At 45.4% G+C, this 27,442-nt stretch overlaps 1 protein-coding gene across 1 annotated transcript; it reads left to right on the top strand.

The window, feature by feature from the left end:
* Positions 1-427: 427 nt before the first annotated feature.
* Positions 428-24,849, top strand: LOC118517416. The gene is made up of 3 exons (XM_036063523.1): positions 428-672; positions 23,147-23,396; positions 23,492-24,849. Exons 2-3 carry the CDS (start codon positions 23,260-23,262, stop codon positions 24,444-24,446), a joined length of 1,092 nt encoding a protein of 363 aa, XP_035919416.1. The 5' UTR covers positions 428-672; positions 23,147-23,259; the 3' UTR covers positions 24,447-24,849.
* Positions 24,850-27,442: the final 2,593 nt, after the last annotated feature.

Raw genomic sequence — 27,442 nt, 5'->3', positions numbered from 1 at the left:
CACGGCAGGGCCCGGGGTTCAAATCTCCTCTAGACTGTTGTGAGGACTACCTATCCAACTATGCGGTATCAATAAGTCTAGTAAGCCAGAAATAATGGCAGGCATGACCTTTAAGGGGTCGTTAGGCCAAGAAAGAAGAAGAGAATATAGCCGTACTATGCTGCTCCCTTAGTTCCCTTCTCTGAGGGTGTGACCGGTGTTTTTTTTAGGTCGATCAGCTGATAGTCGCGCCCTTGAGTGATCATATGATCTTCCGATCCCATTCCTATACCCGCCCCCCCCCCGGTGTATCAGGATAAACCACCGCTTAGCTCGCTTCGCACCGGTTATTCATTCATGAGATGTGCCAGATCATCGTGCTCCCCCGTCCCTCCCTCCTCCATTTTCCCATCCACACAGTGCGTCAAACCGAGTGCGCGTCAGTGTTGGGCAGATGATCGTTTAAGGCGGGGCGAAGACCTACCTACTACCTCTCAACCATCGGTCCCGCATGTTTGCTGGTGTGGTGAATTTTGTCAAATGCGCACACACGTGAGCGTGGTTTATGTGTGTACAGGCGCACAGCGACTCAGTTCGACAGTGACCGAAGACGCAGTAGGTATCGCGCTCGCTGTGACGATAGTCGTGCAAAGCTTTTCGGTCAGTTCGGTGGTGCGTGCTCTTAGCGAAAAGGTAAGTAGATGTTTTTTTTCAATTGTTTTCTTTTGACGGAGCTGCGGTTGAATGTTATTCTATTTACGGGTCTGTGTATGCGTTGTTGATTAGTATTTCATAATCGCGTACTCGTTGCGTGTGTTCGAATGGCGAGAGGCGTGCGATGGCGATAAGGAAGCCATTTTCTTATCAGTAGAAACAAGCGTCCTCCCGGTTCGGTTTCTCGGCATTTGCCAAAATGGTGGTCTCGTAAAGATAGTTAATTGAAAGTAACTAATGAATAATTTCTTGATTAATATATTGAGGTTGGTAGAACTAGCGGGTAAACCTATGGCAAGAGCAAAAAAAAAAAAAAGGAGAGTAGGCAGATGTTGGAGATGAAACGTGAGAGAGGCCACAATAGCACAGATCTAATGGACCACAGACTCCCAGTGAGCTCATACTGTAGAACCTGCGCAGTGCGGGTTTCGGACCACGCAAATCGATTCTCAAGCTGAGCGGAGCACGTAGCCATACACACGCGCGCGCGCGAATAGTGAAGACGCGCCCGTCTCTTCCCAGCTACGGATGAGCCGTGCTTTATATTTATTGCTTTTTGACAAACTTGTTTTTTTGTTGACTCGCTTGGTCAACTTTGTTCTACACGCTTCTTCTTAATCTGAACCGCACGCAGTAAGTTCCAGGGCCCTGGAAGCTTGTTATCACATTCCAGCGAGGCGGTTTGTACGCGGGTGTGTTTGTGCATGTCTCAGTGGCGAACGACGATGTTGAGAGTTTCGTTAATTTAATCAACAGCTCTCGTGTTTCCCGGCGTCCGTTACAGCATTGGAAGCGAGCTGACAAGGGCGGACAGTGGTGACGTCAACTGTATTATTTTGCTTTTCGGAATTCGCGCGTTGCGCTTGAGGATGACTCATTTGCGAATGAGGAATCGTAATTGCGTTCGGGCGTAAGAATGAGGGTATGAGTTAAATTTTATTAATTAATTGATTGAGAGTGATCATAAACATATTGCTGTAACTCTTATGTGATCCAAGATGGAGGTCCGAATAATGAATCTCGTCAGTACACAGGACTGACTATCCAGCTATTCCGAAAGACGATGTCAAGATCTTTCGAGGTTGCATATACTGTCACTTCTCGCCATACGCAGATAATGTGGACCAGAGAGATCCGCGTTCAGAGAAAATGGTGGCCCGGTAGTGAAGGCGACTGTGGCCATCACACCATTTAGCAATCATTAAGTGGTATCATTAAGTCTTCTTCTTCCTTGGCTTTATAATCTGGAAAGTTCTCGGCCTGCCACATCTGGATTTCTGTGTCTTGATTTTTCCCGTAGCATAGAAGTTAGCTCTGCGTTGAGCGAGGAGGTGGTCTAGATAAGACTTAAACTCCGGTTCTACCATGTGAAGACCGGGACCGCTCTTATCATTAATTCTAGTAAGCTAATATATGGCAGGCAAGAAGGCCAAGAAGAATTGATTGAGAGTGGAGACCGGATAATAAAAACCGTCTGGACGTTATTCCTACATCTTGGACTGATTATCCAGCTATATGGGTAAGCTAAGTCAAGGAAGCCGCTAATCAGGATGCTTAGGTTTCTCCAGGAAAGATTCAAATCATGCATAACTCCATAACTCCATAACTCCATAATGATCCATAACTTCCTTGGTGAGCAAAGGAGGATGGAAGAGTCGAGATATTGTCCTGTGACCAGGTCCTGTGTTTTGTGAAGTCACGCAATACTAACCAGTTGCGGATGAAATAATATGGTGGAGGACCTAGCACCTCGTATGCTACTTGCTCCTTGTGGGGGATGGAGCCTGGTATACTAGATCTCATATTAGGAGTATCGAACAAGAGAGAGAGAGAGTTGCTCGTAAGACATCATGCTCACCCCTCTCTTAGTAAACCACTTCTCAGAAGTTAAGCTGATAGGGGTCCTTAACATCCATTTCGCCTAAGGTCTCCAAGATGCTTGATCCGCCACCGATACCAACCATGCTAATGTAACCGAAAAAATGCTCTAGTCGATAAGCTTCTTCCCTTTTCGCAGCCTATACAACAATCAACTCAATGTGTTTACGTCATCTCAACCCTTGCTGCAGTACAACAGCCATCTTTTCTTCCGATTCTTGCAAAAATAGATTTAAACCCACACAAACTTCTCGTTCGTCAGTACTGTAGCGCTCACCAGCGTAACCGAGCGTAGTTGCAGCCGTACAGAAATTCATCCGCCCTGTAAGATTGTGTGATGGCTAGCGGACGTGGTTTGCGCTACCAAGGAACAAATAATACGTTCCGAAAAAATCCCACAAACGATTTAGCCCTTCCTTTCCGCGAACCCGCTTCAAGCTTCCACCCACAACCTCTGCCAGAATACGTACAGAGAACGTACGTGCCCTCGCAATATCTGGAACCGTATCATCTGCGGCATCATTTACCGTGCGGCCAGGCACTGTCGAAATTGTTGAATAATTCAACAGCTGATTTCCAAACCGCTCCTATACAGATGGTTTCGGGGGGTTGTTGCTGGGGCGCTTCACGGGATCCGGGCAACGAAACCGGTGCAACGCTGGCTCGTAAAGTTAAACATGTTTCATTTCGGCCCTCGGTCGGCACACGTCCACCGAATCGGCGCAATACTGGAAGGCAGATAAGGAACAAAAAAAAAATCCCAACTGCAATGAGATGTTGTAGTGGTGACTCGCAAACCTCTCACGCCCGAACGATGCCCAACAACCGACCCAGCAAATGGAAACGTGTCGGGCATTCGGGAACGCTGGAGGTTTCGTGTCGTCGGGAAAAAGAAAACCACTTTCCTACCAAGCGTACAAATCAGTATCCGGACACGGCTCCGGTGGCTGGGGCTCTGCTTTTCGAATGGAGATGGATTGAGTTGTCATAATTTTTGGAGCGCCCTTTGTTTGATGTAGCGGGTTTTATCCGCCTGCTAACCAAAAAAACAACCTCCATAAGTATCGCCATAGGATCGCGGGAACCGAGTTGCGATGGGGGCAAGAAACAGTGAAATACGAAACAAAACACGTTTGATTGGAGGTTGTAAAATGATACACCCTTGGCATTGGGAAGATAAGTGAATTTTATTCGTCTTTGAATTTTTGGGAGAATTTTCCTGAGGTTTTAGTGCTTCCTTTCTTTTTCTTTGGCAAGGATCAATACACTACGTGAATTTAATTATCTTTTGGGAATGAGATTGGTGTTGGGCAATTAAATCTTTAGAGCTTGTAACTGCTCTCTCAACCAGCGGGATCAGCAACCCGCTTCATGCCTAGCGGAAGACGCTAGGTATCAAGTCCCAACGCGAAATTGATCCAGTGAAAGGCATATTTAAATGTGCCGAAAAAACCAGCGTAGTCTCTTAAATGGATTTCAATATTTGACTTCACTTCAAAGAAAATCCAGTTTCCCCACAGCACCGAACGGGGGTTCGGAATTCTTGGAAACGTTCGTTGCCGGGGCAGTACTATCTCGCGCTTCACACCTTGCCACCTTCTTATCATTTTCATCGGCGCAGTATTTATGAATTAAAATCAATAATATACCGCCGCGCTGGTCCGTCCTCCAGCGTGGCTCTCCACAAGCGATTCAACTTCACATACAGTTGAATGAAAAACATAGTTAAGAGCTTAGGTTCATGGGAGAAAAAGGAAAATACATAGCAAAAAAAACAAGGACCAGCGAACCGTGGGTAGGGGAGCAGAAGGTAAGGGACGGGTTCATCTCCCAATTCATCCAGATGCGTATCGAGTGTTCTTCGGTATCGTCTGCGGCTGGCAGTTGATAATGGCAATAAAATGTCAATTTCTCGCTTCACTTCACCTCGGGGCTGGAACGAACGTGTGGGGTAGTGGGTGGTGTGGAAGCGGGGAAGTGAGAGGATGAAAAGGATAAATGAGGTAGTGGGAGGGGGGGGGGGGGGCTCTTAACGAGTACACCTGTAACACGGCGGTGGTGGTATAGAATTTTAACGCACCATTTTAACCTTCCGATGGCGAGAGATGTACAAGAGCGTGAGAGGAGTCGGTGCACAGTGGAGTAGCGCAAGGTCAAAGGGGCGGACAGTTAATTTTCGATTAGGTTGAAGATGTGAGGTACAAGATTTAATAATTTAATACATATTTCATGAGGAGTTTGAAGTCTAGATAATGCGATTAGTCGAGATACGTTCCTTGAATGCTTCAAATAAAGCCATGGAAATGGAGACATGGTGTTGCCAGCAAGGAGATGTAGAAGGAAAAATGCTAGATTTCCAAAAACAACTCTCTGCCGAGACAGTCTTCATACGACAGGACCGGATGTCGAATCCCAACCGGATCGACTACCCGGCCACATAAGTGTTTTGAACCTTAATATAAATCCTCGATGACGCTCACAGTCTCTGCCTAATGGCTGCAGCGTCGTCGTCTGTCAATCCACTTTGAAGGGCTTTAGAGACCTTCTCTGCCTATGTGGAAGGCATAAAAAGACATCACAGGTTAGATCACTACATTTTCAATACCTGTCCTACCCGTAGGATCGTATCTCTCTCGACGAATCTGATGATGTACCAGAGTGATCTAAGCTTCTACAAACTAGGAGAGATATCAATGTTGAAGATATTCTCCGAAGATCTCATCTCTGACTCTTGGGTAACCCTCGATAGCGTCTGCTTTAACAGAGGACTTCCAACCGTTCTTCCTGGCACCCTGAGGTGGCCCTGGACAGATGTAGATCTAACGATGGACAGAAGAGTCTTCAAGAAAGGGACTTGCAGCAGACCTCTCAATGTTGAAAGGCCGTGCCAAGATAATTCTGAGCCTGCAAGCGATTTCTGATGCGTAATTTTGAGTAATTGTCATTTTTACAAGCTCAGAAAGCTTGTCCAGAATCCAAAATGTCATTAACTTTACAATGGCGATGATGTCATCTGCGGCTTTTAAATCTTTTCCAGGATTGATGGTCGACTTCCCGTTTCGGAATCCTCTCTCATAATTTCCAACGAATCATTCTCTTGGACGAATGGGATTCATCTTAAAGCTAGTGGTTAAAGTAATGTTAAGGTCAACATTTTAACGAAATCTAGTCTAGTCTCTATATGTGAGACTTAATTTGTTTACTCTAGATAAAAAAAATGTTTTAAGAAAAATGTCCGCCCCTAGGGACACCGTGCCCGACGCCGACATTGGTAATCTAATACCAATATTGTGTCACATTTTAAAGCTCTCACAGGCTGGTTCGAAATTATTCGAATTACAGATTGTGTGACTAGGGCGTACAGCTTCACTTCCCGGAAGAATGGTTTTCTTTGATCCATCTCCATAAAAGCGGGAAAAGCTATAAACAAAAAAATAAGGTCCGGTTCGGACCATTTCATCCCCAAAAATCTGGGCTCTAATCCGTGAACTAATCATCCTTCCTCCCGGAACCATTTGCCACTTAATTATTGTCAATCTCGGTGCGTAATGCCGTGTCGCCTTAGCATGAGGTAGATGAAAGGATCCGTTTGATTTTAGGATTTGCCATTGTTTCGTACATCACTCTAGCTCGATTGGACGAGCGACGTCCATTTTCTCTGCCACCGGAAGCCTTTTTTGCTGCTAAAATTGTCCAGCTTTTGAGAGGTGGGCAGGTGGCTGCTAGGGAAGCTGAGCAAAAAAAAAAAGGCATGTTGCGGAAAGCTTGGAGTCTTTATCGGCCCAGAATCAGGAATATCGATCGAATCCTTTTACATGTCGCTACCCAGCTGCGGATGGTTCCGGTTGCGTGCGTCTTGTTTCGGGTGTTTGTCTTCTGTAACATGTGTGTCTGTGTAGCATGTGTTGATGGCAAAAAGGACGTGTGTGTGTGACTTTTGGCAGTGTGCAGGAAAGTTGTAGCGCCTGGGAAATCTCAACACGCCAGCTCAACAGGGCTTTTTACGATAATTAGAGGAGGTGGCACAATCTGCTGGAGTAAGGGAGCGATAGAGAGGTCCGAAGGCTTCACCGGGTGTTTTGGAAGCTTCCTGTTGCACGGAACTACGCCGTCACTGTGATACGTTCTAGAATATTGACCCGAAAGGATTGATGAGAGCCTGTGGGATTGGGATGTCCTCATACTCATCACTCACCCCAAAAGCTGTGCTTTTGAAGTGCTGTTTAGTCGTGAAAGGTATGTGAGCCGCTGGGAAAGCTAACCCCTTTCGATCGAGTTGCGGACAAACTCGAACAGGAGCAAGAAGAAGTCAGAACTTTGATTGAAGATTGATCCGAAGTTTCGGGAGTAAGCTTTCTTGGGGGCACAATAAAGCAAACATGCCGGGAGAAAAAAGGACCTCTTCCGTGTGAGTTTCAGACTACTTACTGTCTACTGAACTTAGACTACTGAAAAACGTCACGCGGGATGCCTTCACTTGCTACCTTCCACTATAATTTCTTCCAGAGGAAAGAGAGAAAGAGAGAGAGGGAGAAGCTTATATCAATTTATCTTTTCTGGTCTGTTTTTCTTGGTGGCTTGGGGTGGGCTTAAAGCTTTCCAGACTGAAGTGGAACAGTTTTTAATCATTATTCTACCGAACCTCGGGGAAGGTAGGTACATCCGGTGCGAATAGATGGACGGATGGATGTAAAAACTCATAATTAAACTTCACTGTCCATCGTTCGGTGCGGACGGTTTCCAGAAACTGAAGGAAAAAATACAGACACGCACATACATCATCTCCACCAGATACGTTGGTCCTTCCATTTGCTGTGGGTACCTTTCGGTGGTATTTGCATTTGCTTTGTTCAAACTTTTAATTAGATCTACATTTTAGTTTTAAAATCCCTTAAGGCGCGGCCAGCTTTTGGACCGGGGGAATGTCTACGGTGGAAGTGTACGGAGGGGTAGCTGTACGAAAAGCTCATTTAATACAATCGTGTACACCACAGATAAGAGACTTCATCCAGCATCCGTTACAGGGTTTACTTAATCAAGGTTGTACTCATGAACAAAATTATTGGTTTGCCACTTGCTTTGGAAGAAGGTCTTCGATATTTTTTCCAAGTGCGATGCCTTTTTAATGTGGCATCTTGGACGAAGCATCTTGAACGAAGGCTCTTTGAATAATACCTCTTGGACGAGGGCTTTTCGACGAGGCCTCTTGGATGAGTCCTCTTGGACGAGGTATCTTGGACGAGGCCTCTTAAACGAGGCCTCTTGAATGAATCTTCTTGGACGAATTCTCTTGGACGAGGCCTCTTGTATTACTTCTTGGACCTGATATACAAGACCTCTTGCTCCTGTAGGTCTTGGAGGTCTCTTTTATGTGGCGTTTTAGCCGAGCCCACTTGGACGAGACCTCTTGAATAAGATATCTTGTTCGAGGTCTCTTAGACGATTGGTCGTGTCTCTATATCGAGACGAGGCCTTTTGGATGAGACCTCTTGGACGAGGCCTCTTGGTCGAGGCTTCTTGGTCGAGGCCTCATGGACGCGTCAGCTTGGACGATGTCTTTTGCACGGGGATTCGTGGGCGAAATTTCTTGAACGAGACTTCTTAGACAAAACTATTTGAACGAGCGATCTTGGAGGAGCCATGTTGAAGGAAACCTCTGAGGTCTCTTGCATGAAATCTCTTGAGCGAGACTTCTTGAATTTCTTCCTGGACGCTAACTGTCACACAAAGCTTCTTGGACGAAGTCTGTTGGACGTGACCTTTTAGGCGAGGCTACTTGTACAATACCTCTTGCCGATTCTTCTATCACGAAAACACTTACACAAGGCCTCTAGGAAGAGGTTTTTTGGACGAGGCCACTATGTCAAGTTCTCTTAGACAAAGCCGCTTGTTTGAGGCCTTTCGTGCATGGCTCTTGAATAAGACTTTTTGTACTATTTGTTGGACAATATTTGTTGGTGGTCTCGTAGACGAAGTTTTTTGTACTTCTTCTTGAAAGAGCACTGTTACAAAAGTCCTCTTGGGCGAAGTCTTTTGGATGTAGCCTTTGAGACGAAGCTACATGAGCTTAATTAATATCCATCTCAGTGAAAGTGTCGCCAATCTGAAGGCTGTTCAATTAACACCGCGAAATTGATTCTATTAAAGAGGATATTGAACACAGCGCGATACGTCTCGCGAGCAAGCGTATCTTGATTTCCATAATGTTTCTAACCATACGGTCGCTTATCGTTTGGTCTGGTAAACCCTGCCTGTCCCATCGTCACCCCAATACAATGACAGCAGGCGTGTTAGTGTAAGCAACCCCCCCCCCCCCCCACTTTCCACTGCACTTGAGAAGCAATTGAGAGGCAACACATTTTGATTGATTGATCTTGCCTGTGGTACGGGGTGTAGTAAAAGATAACACTAGACGAAAGAGTGGGCCTCGACGATAATAAAGCAGCAGCAGTCCGGTCCCGGGCATTGCTTGAGCAGCCGGCTTTAATTCAAACCACCCGTGGTTGGTGGGGTGGAATACAGATCGCGGCAAAGATTGTTCATAATTAAATTGTTTGCACTCGCCGCGCACCTTCAGCCCCCCCTTTTGGCCCCGCCAAACATCCCCCTCCTTAAGAAGGGGTGTGTTTTTGGTTGATTGTGTGCGAAACTTTGTATCCGATAGCGGATAGAAATTGAATCCTTTCGCTCACGGGGTGGATTTTGAAGATCGGGCTCATTGATAAGGGAGGACAAAGGGGGAAGAAGGGAGGGAGGAGGGGTGGGTAGGTAATAATAAGTCAACCCCCAACCGAAAGGAAAACCCCGTTTTCGACAACTTCGATCGGCAAATCATGAATTACGAGGGATAGATCCCCCCGGCAAGTAAAGTAATGGAGGGTTGCTTTTCTTTTATGTGAAAAAGGTTCTGCTACAGAAAGGGTTAAGGGACTGTTTCGCGGTACGGTACTGGGTGTGTACGTGTGCTGTGTGCACGTCAAGAGTGTGGAAATGTGGAGCACATTAATTTCCACAATCGAGCTTTCCATGCGAACTGTCACATTATTTAAATGAATGCTTTCCACAGTTTTTAAAAGTTAAAAGTAAATATTTTTATATCGTCTCACTCCCTGCTTAACCTGCTTGCAAGGGTTACTCTACTGATCACTCCCCCCTTTTCCTCCCTTTCCGTCTTTCATTCTCACCATTAGTGCGGGAAACGTGGTTGATGTGTCTGCGACTAGAATGTTCCGGGCGAGGCGAAATTCAATTACCTGATAAGGTCAAACCCAGCTGTCAGGGCAAGCGACCAAACGACGGAAAGTCCTTTCCTGTGCGTTTCTTCTTGCTCCCGCCCGACTTTGACATCTTTTTCTTGGGCCCTGGGTTGTTTTTTTGTCCCGTCACAGCAATCAACAGCAAAGTGCAAAAGGGAATGAAACAAAAAAAAAAAGCTCCACAAAATAATAAACGATAAGCTTTGCAGGTTGAGGAGTGGACGGCATCTGGCGTTACGCAAAAATTGCAGCCAGTCGTACAAGGCAAAGATGGTGTGAAGCAAGTTGTCTTGTAATCTTATGTGTCGCCAAGAGTTTTGTTTTTAGCTGTAGCTGTGCGTGAAACATCCTTTTTATCTCCACTTTATGAAAAAAAGCTTCATTTCATAAACTTGTCCTAGTTTGGTCCTGGTGCCGTGACCAGGAAATCAACAAGCGTTGGAGTTAGAAAATCACAGCACACCGACGCTTTCTTGCTCTTAATCCCAAGAATTGATCCGTGGTGCGGTCTAAGGATAAAACATTTTTCGATGAAAAGTGTCACCGGTCGTCTCGCTTCCTTTCACCCGGGTCCCACCCCCCTCCCCCTTTCTTTACCGGTTAACGGACACCGTGGGCATAAAGTTCAAAATTTGCATGATTAATGAGTGTGCAAATATTTCATTTCTTGGCGTTGGCTTTACTTTTCACCTTCCTTTAAAATTCGCTGTCCACCACCAGCATGTACCTTGGTTTGCTTCACACGGAAAAATCCGGATGCTGGGAAGAAGGGAAAAATCGAATCACCCTCACTCCCAAGCTCCCATCCCAATTGGGGATGAAGTGAGGGAAAAAAGGGGAATGAATTTTGATTTGTGCGTGTGGTTTTTTCCCCCACTGCTTCTTTCACTTTTACCCACTTGCGCCTTTATTTTAAACATGCTCGCGCCGCAAACGTGTGTACGCGTGCCCTTTTTTTTTCTTTCGTTTTCTTCTTAGTGTTTACCAGCCCATGGTTCTCAAGCGAAAGGTTAGCGCTGGAAACTCATTTTTCATTTTCCCTGCTAGACCCGTCGGCACGCCAGCCCGACGTTCGGCGCACAGTCAGCAACAGTTGGTGAAAATGATTGCTAATTTGCCACCGTGACACCGTCGACCTCCTGGGGGTGACAGTTCACTTTTTTTGTGGGCCGGCTGGAGGCGTGCTTTTTTCTGTGCGTGTGTGTGTTTTTTGGTATATTTTGTTTCGTCTTGTATCGATTAGCTGTGCCGATTATGCTCTTTCACTTGCTGCGAATTGAGTGAAGGGAGGAGTTGTTTTTTTGTTGTAGCTGTGTTTAGAAAACCATTACCATTTTAGTTCAGTTTTTTCCGCAATCGTGTTGTAATGAATTTTCGATGCATTATGTATCAAGGTGTTGGATTTCCTTATTATTAGCTTTCAGTTAAAATGAAGCAAAAAATGTTAAATATTTGTTAGTGATAAATTTAGTAATAAGTAATTATGACCATTAATGATTCTATAGTGCCGAAGCTAGAATGTCTAAAAATATGATCTTTTAAATACTCCTTCATAAAAAACTGCGAGCGAATAATCACCATCACGCGACGGTATGCATGCGCTACAATGTGGATACAATGTAACGCTGAGGAAAACCCCCAACACACACACGCAAATAGCACAGCACGTCGTCCATATTTGTTGTTTATATATTGATTCAAATCAACCTGCCATTTGAAGCTACCCTGAAATTGCCCCTCAAAAAGGAAGCTAAACAAAAAACGAAATAAAAAGCAAAAACGATGACGCTACGCGAGCCGAAGAGCGTGGAAGCTGGGCGAGAGTTTATAAATGTATTTTTCTTCGCTGGGTTTTTGAAGACGCTGGTAGCTCAAAGTAGTGCGTTTGCTGCGGTGGGAGTTGCGGGGAGGGGGGGAAGGGACGCGAGCTGGAATGGAACGGTCATCAACTGGGAGTGATTTGTCATAAAAATTTATGTCAATGCACATAAATCTCCGGTGCTGTTTTTGCCGCGATGCTGTGACATGTCAGCCCGCGGCTTCGCACGGTGGGTCCATGGGACGCTGACAGTGGACAAAAATGGGTTTTTTATGTTTTATTTGCAAAATAAAAATATTATCCCGTTTGCATTTTTCAATGCTCGGTAAAGTGGTTGAAAATGAACTTTTAAATGTTTTAAGAATTTATTTATGAATAAGTAAATTTTAACTTCCTGCCCATCGCACTCACTGTGTTTGCTGTATGAAATTTGAGTGGATCAGGTTTATTTATCGTTGAATCGGCTCTTTGCTCGGATATGCTCGTGCTAGCGACTTTCCTTCCCATTGACTGTTGCCCAAAACATCTACATTTACAGGCTCACACAGACACACACACCCAGGTAACTCATCAGGCACGTTGGGTGATCACCATTGTCGTATATTTTATTATCCACCATCATGTTGCATAGAAAATATGGGATGTGTTTGGGGGGGGCAAATTATTATAACCCATCATCCGTCGCCCCATCACAGACAGTGTTGCTGGACGGTATGTCCAGTGGATCATCCGGGGTTTTTCGGTGTGGCTAGGTTAAGTGAATTTTTATTCGACACCTGCCATCGATTGCTATGGTGAACCGGTGGAGAAGTGGATAAAATTTTCCGCAAACCCAAACATAAAACAATGGTACAATCGATTTTGTTGACACACATTATTTGTCGTGTTGAAGAGGCTACAACATTGGGAGGCGTTTGCCGGAAGGGAGTGTCACTATGGATGGGAAATTGAGAAAAAAAGTTAGCTTTTTGCTGTTTTATTATTTGATTGAAATTTCATCCTTTGCTGTTTCGTTTTTTTATGGTAGCAACCGAACCATCGCAACATTTTAATTTAAGTTCAGGATCCGTTCTTTGTCTCTGTAGACGAGTTTAAAAGAATTGCTGCATACCATTCTTAAACAAATTGTTAGCGACACAGGTCTTCTTCGCAGGATCAGCTGTCAAATTTCTCCCGGGCCTGTCTCCCCGATAGAAGAACTGATTATCGTACTATGAGTAAATCAAGCTAAGGAATCCAGTAATAGTAGGCCGAGACCTCTTGAGGTTCTTCTGGGACATCCTCTTGTACGAAGATTTACCAGCTTGGGACTAGATGAGACTGTGGAAGATAGTTGCCGTTGTTGCCTGTCTTTCGAAAATACCTAAGTCATCAGTTTGAAGCTCTGCCATTATTAAGTAACTCTATCGTCACTTTCAAGCTATGTTTTCATTAAGCTACTCTGCGTTCATTAAGTAGCTTCGTCCTCACTATAACACTCCGTCCTTCACTACGCAGCTCACTAGGAAGCTCTGCTTTATTTAAAAGCTTTCCAACTCTCTCGTTATTAATCTAGCAGAACTTTGCAAGAAAATTCTCCACTCTAAATACCTGTCGCTACGGACGAAACTGGGACCGTACAGAAAATTTATAGTCCCAGTACTCACATACGCCTTTGAGACATGGACTCTGTCCAAAACTGACAAAGTCCTCTTAGTCGCGTTCGAGAGGAAGATGCTCAGAAGTATTTTTGGCCCCGTATGTGTGGAAGGACAATGGAGGAGCCGCTTCAATGACGAGCTCTATGAGCTGTACGATGATCTTACCATCGTGTATCGTGTAAGGTTCGTTAAGCTTCGGTGGGCTGGTCACGTCATGAGAATGACACCGGACGACCAAGCCCGTAAAGTTCTTTTAGGGCCGTCCACACGGACAGAGGAGGCGTGAAACTGTGAGCGGTATCGAGGATGGTTACAGCAGGGCAATACCGCGAAGGGGTTGTAGTGCTTGATAAGTAAGTAAGTGAGATCTTGCAGAAGGTCCTAGCTCTCAAAAGTTAATGACCAGCTTCATGGAACCTGCAGTAGGTTTCTGTAGCATAGATAAGTTCGTCAGGAATCGGAAATGATGTATGGTATCCAGTCGCCGAAGATTCCACCTACAGAACCTCCGAAGATATGCGAGTTACGAATAACTGTCTGCGGTGTCCTGAGAGTCCTGAGAGTTTCCCATCAAACATTCATCTGATATGATAATGCTCTTCAACCTATTTGATTCGTCCTGTCTCTCTCTTTCTCGTCTTGGCCTAACGACCTAATCATGCCTGCCATTTCTGGCTTACTAGAATGAATGATTCTATGTAGTTAGAGAGTCAGTCACTATGGGGGAACTGCTCAGATGGGACTTGAACCCCGGTCTTGCCGTTCGAAGCCCCTGTTTAATTCTTCCTATAGAGAATCGATAATCTACATTGAAATAGCCGAATCGTTGTCCATGTACGTGTTGGTCCAGTCTAGATTTGACCATAACAGCACAGAGCAAATAATATTAACAACAAAAAAAGAACTGTTTTCATCATTCTATGACTTGTTTAAAAATGTAATATAAATGGAGATGAGCTACCTGTCCAATTTAATCCACCCATGCCTTCACATCGTTAATGCATCCTAGCCGCTTGACAGTTGTTGTTTGCCAGCCCCGATACGTGCACAAATATTTTGTTGCCTGCCTGCCTGCCTGCTAATGGAAAAACAAAACAAAACAAAAAGACAAAGAATCAAATTAAATTTTTGCTCTCGCTGCCGTTGTTTATTGCTAGCTTGATGTCCCGCGGCGCTGCTGGCGCAGGTTACGCGCCCGTACTGTAATTTCTCAGCCAGCTTGTGTGTGTGTGTGTCGGTGTTTTTTTTGTTGTTGCAAATTCAGTTGTTGTTGCTTTTCCACCATTCCCCATCCCGGGTGCAATGGATGCTATGAGGGTGGAAATTGTTTGTAAAGGTTTACTGCTTTTCCTCTACCCGTGCGATATACAATCCATCACACAGGTAAGAAAATGGTAACCGTTTCCGTGCAGTGCTGGGTAAGAAATTTTCACCTGACGGTTTTTTTTTATTATTATTTTACCTCAGCAAACGGTTCAATTGAATCGTTAATGCTACAGTGAAATTAACAGCAAAGAAAAAAAAGGAAAACCACTCCACTGCCCAGTTTTTCGCTAGGGTCAGACCAAACAGACAGAAAAACTCAAGGCCTCACAGTTGTTTAAATTGTTTGCTTAAGCTGGCAAACTGCCCTCCCTCTCACCGAAACTGTTGAGAGCCGCTTACACATTTTACATTCTTGCAAAAATGGAAGTTTTGTACGGTGAACAGTTTTGTAGGGCAGCCATTTTCTCACGTTTTTTTCTCTTGTATTCGCATCCCCCGTGTTCGAAATTGTTGCTGAACCATGAATAAAAAATGAGGTGTTGGTGGGGTGGGGAGGGTGGTGGTAGTGAAGGGGGATTTCGGGGGTAAGGAAAGGAAGTGAGGGGGGATGCAGTGTGCTGAGGGAGGAAAACACAATTTCCTAGGGTCTGGCTAGGAAACATTCGGTTGGAGTTCAATCTGGCTAGCGTTCGAGTGGAAGTTTGTAGTTGTTGTGACACAGTTTCTTCTTATTGGTTGTGTGGTATTGTTAACATATCGAATTTGTTGTTATACATTTGATACACAAAATTAAACTAATCTTCAGGATTCCTAGTAAGAAATCTAAGAAAATGCTTCAGTAAAAAAGATATAAAAGGAGGCTTTTATGGCGGTACTCTCCATCCATGAGCTCGAGATTCAAAAGGATTTTCAATGTCAAACACACACACAAAAGCGTGTGCAAGAAAAAAACTAACCACAAACGCTATACGCCGCCATGTTCAGCAGCCGTTTGGAGCTTAAAATGATGATCACGTACGCAATGTCGACTGCAGCGACCTCTATACATCGTGCCAGGTTATTGCTCGGTGTTCGGTTTTCGCTTATTCGACCGCTCGCTTCCTTCAAAACCCACCCCCACAACCTGTAGCATATGCGTGTGTGTAAGCAGATATGTCATTCCCCCATCCCCGTCTTCTACCCCTCATTCCCCCCCCCCCCCCCAGTACCCTCGAGGGGCATCTCCACATCGTCTTTTCTGGCGCTGGCCTAATATTCAGCATAATTTAGTCGATCGTGCCGATGAAACTGCACGTGAAGATTGCAGTGTCGGCAGGCAGGCTCGTACCGGTGCCGTTTTCGCGTAAGCTCTAGATCCTGTAACGGCGTAAGGCACCGGCACACTGCTAAAGCCCCTTTCGGTTGGTTGCGTGTAATATTTTGCTAAGGTTTATTTTTCGTACGTGGTTTTTATGCGGTTCCCACCCTGGTTGTGCTGGCAAATCGCACCAAAAAAACGGACCATAGCGTTACGTTATCCATCGGTCAATCGGTCTGCTAATGGGAAGATGTGGAAGATGAGGGCTGAGCTGTTGTGGGTTTTTTTTTGGGCTGCAACCCAATTTTTGTGGTTTGAGGAGAGCATTAGGAAGAAGAGAGGGAGGGACGTGAGATGAGGCGAGGTTGTACAGAAGCATCAGCCAAAAGGGATGTACTGGGCTGGACGATACAAAGCTGGTGAAAGGCTCTCGACGCTGCTCGCAGGCATTAGAGCCCATTTGTGAAGCGTATTGAGCCGATACAAATATATATGGAAGCACTTTCGGGGTTTGTTCTTAAAGCTGACGTATGGCTTTTGATGTACTGAACGCTAACGGTATAACAGAAATAGCAAAAAACAATTTCAAAAAGAGTTGTTGTGTGGTTGTTAACTAAAAAGAGTAGATATTGTCTCGTGAATTGCATACTTTTAGGCGCTTCAAAGTATATAACATGATAAGAAACGCCGACAAGTTGTGATTTCCAGCACTCCAACGGGGCTTTTTTTATTTTCTGAGTTACGGGATAGTGAATCAATGCCTTGGAATTATGGTTCTTTGCATTACCTTTTTTTATTTATTAAGAACGGCCATATTGCTTTAAACTAAGTATCAAAATAAAGTCCAATAGTACGTTGGTTGGGAGACATTTTCTTCTTCAAACTGCTAATGGGTACCAGATCCCAGTTGTGCTCATGGCATCATCGATCTCATATACAAGATCATACTACAGGACCTACTTAGCCCATTCGTCAAATAGATGGTTGAAAACGCGCAGAGAGGATTTCGAAACGATAAGTTCATCGCAAACAATTGATTAGATTTTGACCATCGCGGAAAATCTCCTTCACTTCTATCGTCAGGACCACTTTTCGATTAAATACCGTGTTTAGGAATCTCGGACAATCTGGAATCCCGGACAAGTTTACTAGCGCGACAGTGACTAACGTTATACTTCAGGTGAAGGTGGAGAGTAAACTCTCATGACGGTTTTGATTTTGGGTGCTAGGAAAAGACAGGCATTCCTCAATCGAGTGTTTGAGTGCACAATCCTAGATTTGGAAGCGAAGGACCTGGGAGCCATTTTATTTAAACCAATTCAGATCCTGACATACATTGATGATATAGACAAACAGAATTTAAGGCTCTCTCATGTACCAGTGGCCTTGCTCACTATTGCATATCTGATCAGACTCACCGATAGAGATCGCTTTCGGTGGGTTGGTCATGTCATGAGAATGCCACAATGAGCCTCTGGAATCATTTCAGGCCATCCAAACGTAAGTAAGAGGCATGTCAACGATAGAAGATTGGCAGACAACGGTACTAGACCGTGACGGGTATCTAGTATATCTGAAGATGTACCGACCACATCGCCGGTCTCTTTCTACATGTGCATGATAAGAAGATGTAGATCCCACAAGAGTGTCCGGATAGAGCTTCTTCACTAGCCATCTACATTACTTCATAGTGGCTACGTTACTTCCACTATAATTTTGCCAGCGGATTTACATACTCTAGCCTTGCTGGGAAGTTAACGAAATTAACATCCACTCTACGAATCACCAATCTCTTTTACAAAACAATATATTTGATCAGCGGATCTCAAAAAACCCTTTTTCTACATCAAACCTGTATACCTTGAAGTTATGTAGCCTCATAATCGTCCGGATATTAGCTAGTAATCAGGAAGCAAATTATGGATGTTGTCTCGACAGATGGCATGATTTCCTGCATATTCTTCTTCACTGCAACATATTGACCACCGCGTTACCTCTTAGTATAGTGTGTCTAAGAGTTCCTTTTTTGCTACACCTTGTAGTTCGCGTAAACCTTGGAGTTATGCGGCGGATATTATCCATTAATGAGGAAACAATTCACTCTTCTCGTCTTATCCTTTTATTTGCCTTTTAAATAGAAATATAATGCAATTTCCTAGTTTGCTAGGCTAATTGCATACATTGAGGCGCATTTCGCCAGTTTATCTTGTTTTGCGAGAATTTCATCATGTTTTCGGTAGCTTAAGCAAAAACAAAATGCACCTAGCGTTAGCAAACTTTAATTGATTGTTCGTCCACTGCGCCGGACCGATCTGCGTTCCCTTTTTCAGCCGACCGACCGACGGACGAATTATGTTTCGTGCGTAAGTGTGCTTGCACGGCCCGGCCGAATCGTGTGAATGATGCTTTTACACAAGCATCCCGTGTCCGGTTCACGGTTGAGTGTACGGGAAAAATAATTCCCATGCGAAAGTGTGTTGCCACACCCGCCTTCCCCCCACGCCCGCTCGTTGGAAAGTCGGAAAATGAACCTTAATTTTTCTCCAACCGTACAGCAAAAATTTGTCGGATACCGGACCGGAAGCGCTTATCATCAGGGCCGGCCATCAGCATCATCACCACCACCGCCGTGCGTACCTGGGCAGTGTTTTTCGGGGTTTGCAAGTCGGTTGATGAACGATGGTAAAATTGGGAAGCTTTAAAGTTATGTCATCATTACCGGAAAAAAATAAGCCACGGTGCGCTTGTCGAATTTCTGGGAAACGGCACCGTGTCGTTGGCTGCTGGACTGACAAAAGAACCACCTGAATGAGGAGCAGGGTAGTGGGAAAATTTTTGGTGGCTTACGAAAAGTCGAACGCGTTACCGTTGTGTTGGCTGCGTTGGTGTAAACCGTTGGTGAAGGGAATCGGGATGCTGCTGTTTGACTGTGATAAGAACTGTGTGGGCATGGAAAATCATCGCTCCCGGCTGACGATGTGTTGTGCGATGATGAAGGGTACGTTTGGTAGAATGCTTAAAAAGGGATGAAAGGTGGGGGATGGGGAGTGTACGATGAAGGCAGGGAAAATGCCACGAAACAATGCTAATAGATCCGCTTCTATAATATATCCGCCCTTGAGATCCAGCATAAGCATTCAGTTGTTTCCGAAAGTGGCTTCCCAAATGGTTGTAAGATGGGGCGGGGAGCGGCAGGGGTTTTTAGAGTTTTGAAACGGACGGTACCCTTGGGAAGGGGGGGGGGGAAGTGTAGGGTTTGGGGGAAATCTCTTACCTCGGAAAAATCGATCATACACACTGCTCGGGAGCGTTCTGGCTGGATCCGTGCAAGATAGTGAACCATTTTTCCGGGGCCGTGAAGGGCACCGGAGACTCGATGCTCAACACATCATCCCTTGGATAGAGCTTTATACCTTGGAATCGTCCCCTTCTCCATCCCCCTCTCGTCCCCTTTCCCCAACAATACGAAACCTATTTCGGGAAAAACCCACCATTCCGTGCAGGACTTCAACAACGCAGAGATGCGCACCCGCCAGCATTGAGCAACAGAGCAACAACAATCGAGCCAGGAAACAACCATCGTACGGTGCTGCGATGGATGCTGTCTCGGCGGATGGAAGGCTTTCCGGGTGTCGTCGTCCTGAGCCCTCGCCCCACCGGGAAACAGCCTGGAAAAGCCTGAGCAAAAAATCAATAATCATCAAAAAGCCTCAAAAGAGGCAAAGCCATACCTACCATACATGCTCCCATTGACCCTCCCCTCTGTTTGGTGTGGGTTTGGGGTGGGGCCTGAGATAATGGTACCTTTCGGATGCCCGCACACCTTTAAGCTTACTTTTATTGCTCGCTTTCTTGGTGTTGTAGAATAGAAGAAGCAAGCAACTTTGAGGAGCCGAGTCCGAGGGAAAACCGTTCCTACCCACTTTCTTCTTGTACGGTCAGGGGGGGTTTGTTTTTTGAGTGCCTGTTGTTCTCGTCCTGTTGCCTGCCATTATTATTATTACTATTGTCGTTGGCCTGTTGTAACAACAGCAACGGCCCAACTTCGAAGGTCCGCTGATTAGTGGAGACCTGATGTTTTCCCTGCTGTCATCGACCACGCTCGCTGAAGCTTTCATTTTGTCTTGCTTTTTGTGTGTGTCCACCGGTCGTCCCTACCTTTTTCTGTTGATGCTTTTCTTCGCTGGAAAAGCAGCGCTAAGGAATACAAAATGGCAAGAAGCGGTTAAAGATATTGTCCGATCAATTGGGTCGAGTTTTTCTGGATTATATTTTTGTCCGCCCGTTGAACAGGGTGAGCTCGCGAATGAAGGGGCGAAATGCGGCTTTTGCGAAACAAAAATTGGGAATGAATTGCTTCCAACTTTATGAACTTATGGTTAAAAGGCACTTTCGCACACACACACACACATACATTTCTTCGTATGGAAGCAGCGAAGACTAGGGAAACAATGCGAGCGGCTCAAACCTATTGTGCGAAGTTTCTTGACGTCCATTTTGTGCTGTGTTTTGAGACTGATGCTGTCATTCTGTCAGCAATTCGCCCAGGGTAGTTCTGGAGGACGCGCAACAAATAAGCTCGCATCTGGGCTAAAGAACAATGGCTCTTGCCTTTGCTATATCTATCGCTCTCTCTCTCTCTCTGCCTCACGCATTATTGTTTGCTGGCTCATCATCTACCTTATCTTGCGGCGGTTCGGGCACGTGTTCTTGCTTAGGATTGACGAATGATGATGATTGAGAATTGAAGGGGACAAATGCTGGTGATGTCCCGCCGGGTTGCTTCAGCTCACTATGGTGCGGTGGCAGAACAAAATACTTTCGAGAATAGCTTTCTGGCGTTTTGTGTGTGAAATTTTGGAAAACTGTATTTTTTAGATAGTAAATATTTCAATTGGTACTGTTTAGAGTAAATTTAAAAAGGTTTTTTAGTTAGATTCGTTCAAGTACTGGGCGTCTCCATCTACAAATTGGCGCCACCATCAAAAATATTTCGAGATATTTGGTTGGTTTTTTTTTAGAAGGCGGGAAGGAATAGGGATCAGTCCGGTAGCTGTGGGGAAAGCAGCAACAGTCTTCATAGGGCAGACATATGTTGATTTAAAAAAAATCTAAAATATATGCCGATAGCAACCGAGCATGCCCGGGATAAGGCAGAATAACAGGGAGGAAATGCCTTGTTAATATTTGTGAATTTGTAATCGTCAACACATGCGGTGTTGACAATACGGCGTCATGCCGTAATACTGGAATTATAAATAAATAAAATAAATATGCCGATAGTTGGTTCTGTCAGTCGGTAAGTTTAATGAAGTAGGAGCATTTCAGCCGCATAATATCAAAACTCATTTAAAGAAATACTGGCTAAGGTCATCATAGACTTAACTGCTGGTCTGATTGAAGTACTGGGCGCCTCCATTAATAACTAGGCGCCTCCACCAAATAATAACCACGATTTTTACAGCTGTTAATCTCTGAATTCCCAAGAGGGAGTAAGTTAGCATTGCATTAAAAACGATCTATTTTATTATTAAGAAATGTATTAATTTAATATAAAAAAGGAAATTTCTTAGCAATTTTAATTTTTTTTTAATCGTTTGGGGTGGCCTGACCTTTTTGCTAAATTTATTTTTTAAACGATCAAGTAATCTAGTTTTTATGTCTTCAGTTTTGTCCGACATTTACTCGGCAGTGCGCTTCCCCGTTACCGTGTATCGTTTCAGTTCACAGCTGCGTGTGTGAGTGACGCACAAATGAGGCATTTGTTTGGGAAGATAAAGAACATCGGAACGTTTCGGCTGGAACCATCGCAATGGATTTGTGTTTGTGTGTATCTTTGCGAAGAAATTGATGGAATTGCAAATGTGTATCGCACAAAGGAGCAAGTACAATGGAAAGCGACACTGAAACCATCTACCAAATGATGTTGATGAGCGACTAATAACGGACCGACCGAACAGAATCGGAGCTCGTTTGCAATCAATAATTTAATACATTAATTGTAGATCATAAGAATACTGCTGCTGAAGCAAAAGTAGGAACCACTCGGTGCGCTGGAAAATCTGAGCAAGCGCTCACGCATAATTTTACCGTCCTTGTAGAATGGGAATTCGGAAAGAATGGTTCCAGTTCCAGATCCTTACCAGCAAAATGGGACATCATTGCGAAGCATAAACGGTGGTACGGCTGCGATGGAAAAAGTCTAGTAAATTCAAAGGCAAACGTAGCAAGCGGTAGGCTCGATGAAATTGTCTACCACTCGGGGAAATGAAGCGGGCACGGCTTGGGCCCCCGTTTCGAAAACGATTTCCACCGAGCGCGCCCATAGTCGATGAGGATTCTGTGTGTGTGTGTGCGTTATCTGCTTCACTCCATTTGCACATTTTTCCAGCCAGTGCATCATTACAGGGAAAGTACTTATGAAAAACGCAAAAAGAAAAGAGGGATACGAAAAAACAGTACGAAACTCGGGAAGCCTCCAGTGCTTCAGCTATTCCTGGTCTGCTTCATACTACACTTGCCTGGTGCGAGGTACTACTGGCGCGTACATAGATTCTAGCAAAACCAGAAACGGTGGAAGAATCTGTAAAAAAAACAGAACGGTGGAAGAATAAAGGATGAAAACGGTGGCACCGATTCGGCTGCTGGATGGTTTCCCTCTGTACGGTTCGTGCCGTATGTGTGCGATTATGCGATTACCAAGATCACCATTTTGTTTTTTTTGCTGCTTTTCTGTGTATAGCAGACACACAGAACGATGTGCACGAGAGTGATAGAGAGAGAGAGAGAGATGAAATGAAGAAAGGAAGCAGAGCAATGTTGGATGTAGAAGGTACAAATCATCCGGCAGTAGGCAGGATTTGTTGTATGGTTGTGTGTGATGGGGGATGAAAAATAGGGATCATGATGACGAATAAGTCGATTGCGATTGACGTTTCGCTTTGTTGTTAGGTTCCCGGTCCCGTACGACGCATTACCTGCGTGCGGGGGTTTTTTGGCTTTGCTTTCCATTCTAGACCGAACGTACATCGAACCATTTCGCATCGCTTTTATTGAGGGGTTAAAGTTGGAAAATCGATGGAAAATTGTAAGAAAGGCATTGTTTTTATAGTTTCTGCAAGCTATCGGAATTGGAGCTGAGTGGAAAAGTTTCCACAGCTAGTAATCGCGAGATAAAATGATGAATGCTGTTAGAAAAATAGTTTTGTTATGCGTTTTGCATACTTTTAGGCGGTTTTTCTATCGTTTTGTCTTATAGTACAGTCTTTTCTCTCGTTTCGTTCTTACTATCTGCAAGGTTTTGTTGAGGCCTCTTCTGCAATGACATTCGCATTGTGAGATACGAACTTCTATTGAGCGTGTTATCCTTCAACTCGATTTTGAGCCTGTGAAACGCAGATAACCTGCACGATGGACAACTTTGAACGGATACTGGTCGATGTTGACTGCAGCCGGTATGAGGAGGACGCATTTTCGCTGCTGGACAAATCGCGCGACGTGAACATAGTGCGCGACCTGCGTTCGTCTACCGTGTCCGCGTTCGATCAGTAAGTTGCTCGCTAAATTTAATCCGCTTGGTGATGGTGTGCTGTTTGGGAAACCCTCCTCTAACTGTCGCTCTAATGAACATTTCGCACCCAAGAACGAGTTTCCCGCAGCTTAACATCTCCTCCCGCACGCAACTGAAGCAGCAGCTGTTTCGCGAACAGATCAAAAACAGTGAACCGGGTCCACGGTCTATGGTGACCTCACCGGGCCCCCCGGTACTGTCCGTACGGCTTCCGCTCGAGAACATTGACATCGAGCTGCCAAAGAAGGTGCTGCAGGTGGAGACAAAGCTCGAAAATCCAACGCGGTACCATGTGATTCAGAAGCAGAAAACGCAGGTGCGGGAGTACGTGACGGCAGCGCTGAAGTTGACGAAACAGAACCTGGTGCGAGAATCGTGTCGGCATACGCGGCTCATGATACTTGGCCGGCTGTACGATTCGTTCATCAGCACGAAACCGTCCACGCAGCAGTCGGGTGGAGTACAGCCACCGGCTGCCGTTGCGACCGGGACTACCAGTAACGGTGGCGTTCCGATGTCCACCAGTGGAATGAACGGTCCGGGAAAGGTTATGAACGCATCGGGAGCTGCGGGCACCGTATCCGCAATGTCGACCGGAACTCCCTCGGCAACGCCCACCATCGAACAGCAGCAGGAGTGGCGTCTGGAGATGAAACTATCCTGCCGCTTCGGCAACAAGCTGTACAAAACGTTCGTCGACGAGTTCGATTACGTGCGCGATCTGCTCGGGCTGATCCGGTTCGAGATTCCCAAGTGGGTGTTTGTGGTGTCGGAGTTTGAGGATGAGATTTCGTCGTACGAATGTAACCGGGCGGCCCGGGCAGCACAGCAGGCAGCAGTAGCGGCCGCTTCGGCCGACCAGGAATATCTCGCCCGGCCTCCGCTGGTCGGCGAGAAGGGTTCCAAGCACGAGAAGTTTATCGAGCCGGAGGTGCGCGATCGGATCAAGAAGGATAATCATAACTGCAGTAGGTATTGCTCCCGGGACGTGGACAGGATCGTCCATTATCGAGCTGGTATCGGTTAAGTTTGCCTGGGTATCGTAACGTATGCGTGGCGTTTTTGAAGCACAAACAATTTGATGATGATCAACTCAATATTTGAATAACTCATCCAGAGCTTTTAAATCACATTGACTCCTGTACATTGCTTACCAGAGTAAGTGACTAATGTTTTTTTGCTAGCGGCCAGGAAGAATTCTTTCCGGCCAGCAGTGTCCCCGTTTTGGTCTTTCTTTTTTCCTCTCATTTTGGAAGGGAAGGATCCCTCACCGGGGTTTGATCCAGATGTGGTACGCATCGCCTGATGACTGACCCTGACAGAAGTGGCAGAAGACATCACAACCAAAGGAACTCCCCAGCAGAGTTGTCTGCTGGAACTCTGGAGCTGTGGAACTGCAAATAAAACCCTCCAAAAACATTCCCCACCGATATCGCTTATGATCTGTCCCTGCCCGTGTAGAGGAATATCACCAGATAGAGATAACCTCAAAATAGCATCCACGAAATGGCTCGCCCCCTGTCCCATATACAGCAGCTCTTCGTGTTTATGTCTATTGATGTGTTTGTCCCAGCTCGAGCCGGCTCAAAGCCGGTTGATGTTATCGGCTCTTCATTTCCAGCTGCTGTTATTATTGTTGGTCGGTCTGTCTGCTTCACTCGGAAACGGATCGGTTTCCAGGCTTCCACTAGACTCAAGAGCCTCGAAAAAACCATTGCAACACGCGCGGTTTCGTACTAATTCAAGTACAATTTGTAAAAAACGAAGAACAAGAAGCGTAGCCAAACAACAGAACCAACTTCAAATCGTGCCACTTCGGTGCTACAAAATTGGAAAACAGCTTCTTCCCTCACCAAAAAAAACAAGTCCTCCAGATTGAAGTTCGAGATGATGAAACATGCCTACGTCAATATACTTCGCCGTGTTTGCGCGGGACCTGTTTGCCGAACCATTGGTGATTGTTAATGTATGAGTGTATGTGTGTGTGCCCAGGCACTACTCACTCCAAGGGAAACCCGTTTAGATCGATTCTAAATTAGGTTTTGGCTATTGGTCTATTTTTCTTCTCTCCCTCGCGCGACGCACATTTATGCAAGCGTGCGTGCGAACCAAACAAAAGGAAACCTCCCCTCAAAGTGGGTTTTCCGGGAGTATCCACTTCTAAGTGACACGTTTCCACACAACCGAGGAAGAGTTGTTACAATGTTGAGGAGCAAGACAAAGAGAATGGTCGATACGTGGTCGCGATCGTTTCGCTCATCTCGCACGTCACTTCGACTTACCGATGTTCGAGATAAAGCATCTTCGCCATCTTGGTCGCCGTGTCCAGACGGTAGGGGTGTCGGGGCCGGTGGAAGAAGATTGGGTTACATTGCTATTTCATTATCGCGTTTCATCGCGGTCTGGTTGAATGTGAAGTGGAACGAGCCGGCCGTACGATTATTCCCTCACTATTTACCAGGGATTGTCCGGGCCATTTTCTGGGTCCCGGGTAACATCTGGGCAGTCACGCTCAGGGTTTCAGTTTTCGCTCGGTTTTCCAATCTTAAGCTCTCGTTACATTTAATTTGGTCTCTTTTATTTTTTTTTGCGTCGCCCCCGTGCAGCTGCTGAACGTTACCAGCTAGGTCGCTGCGAGGAGGAGAGTCGTGGATGAAAGGTGTCTGTATGTGTATCGCGTTACATGGATTTGAGTTCGTTGTTGGCGATTTAATTGGAGTTTTGCTCACGATTGTTTTTAATCTAGCATTTAAAGTGCTTTAACATAAAAATTGCATCATCCTCCATTACACATTAAACCCACCAACACACAAACACAGCGAGAGGCGAAAGTGTAATTTTAAATTGACTAACACATTACAGTGTGGCTCTGGCCCTCTGCGCGCAATGAGCAGCAGCTTGACAGCTCGTGGAAATTAATGTGTCCCTAATGAAAGGACCACCGACGACCGTCTTTCGCCTGTCAGCCGTAATGGTGGTTCGCACTTTTACGCGAATTTGTGTGGCGTCGCTCCGCGCATTTTTGCAATTTGTGTGTGGCGATTTCTCTCCAGCGTACCGTAAAGGAGGTAGAGGTTGGAGAAAATCTGAAGGAAGCAAAAAGTAAATAGCTACACACACACACACACAGTTGCAAAGGACACCGTGTAACATGTTGCGAGGTTCAGTTGGATGTCCGTCTGATATTACTTTATCTTACCGTCCGCCTCAACGCGCCCCCCACAGCACCACGGAAACCTTGGAACCGTATAGTGCCACATGGCGTTGAATCATTGGACAGAGCACAACGGTTGAAAGGGCACCACGTACGGCGCCCTTTCCATTTCGACGAGTTTAGTTTCTAAGCGGTCTTCACCGGTTTATATATGTCGCTTATAACACCGTCCGGCGTTTGGCTTTTGTGTGCGCGATGAGTGTTTTGTTTTTATTAGCAAAAAAAAAAAAACTGCGGGACGATGATTCGGTTGAAGTGAAGCAAAGCTGGCAAATAAAGCACATAAATAAAACTGCTGTCATGGTGGGTTTAAACAGGATCCCCCCCCGGTTTTTGCACCGGACAAATTACGGAAGGCGTGGAATTGGCGAACGAGGACTTTGTTGGTTGGGGTCGGGGTTGAACAAAATGACATTATGTGGAGCAATGCGATTCGGCAAATCGTTTGGGATGAATGGTTGGTCAGAGTGTGCTGCTCGCTGCTCCACGAAATCGAGTACGCTGTACGCTGTACGCTTGATGGGCAACTTCATCGTGGAACATTATTTGCATCGTTTAAGTTTAGATTTGAGACACTCTTGATAGACTCGGAGAATATCGGAGAATCCATGTTTTGGAGGTGGCTTCATAGATCTTAATTGAAATGGAGTGATATGGAGGGATATATCCTGTGGTTTATCTAGCAGCTTCAACCCCTGGAATCCCTAACTCTAAGGACTGATTTTTCTGTGACGGATTCAATTCGTTTCCAGGAAACTCGTTCTATGGTTGCACTTCTTCACCGATCTCTATTGGTCTATGGCTGCATC

Source organism: Anopheles stephensi, chromosome X, assembly GCF_013141755.1.
Source record: "Anopheles stephensi strain Indian chromosome X, UCI_ANSTEP_V1.0, whole genome shotgun sequence".
Classification (NCBI taxonomy): Eukaryota; Metazoa; Arthropoda; class Insecta; order Diptera; family Culicidae; genus Anopheles; species Anopheles stephensi.
The sequence above is the reverse complement of the archived record's forward strand: the minus strand, read 5'-3'. Positions and strand labels throughout refer to the sequence as shown.

Bases quoted from the DNA above. Each gene is read 5' to 3' on its own strand.
- LOC118517416 (XM_036063523.1), top strand. From the start codon at position 23,260: ATGGACAACTTTGAACGGATACTGGTCGATGTTGACTGCAGCCGGTAT. The intron at 23,397-23,491 runs GTAAGTTGCTCG...TTCGCACCCAAG, and splicing joins ACCGTGTCCGCGTTCGATCA to AACGAGTTTCCCGCAGCTTA.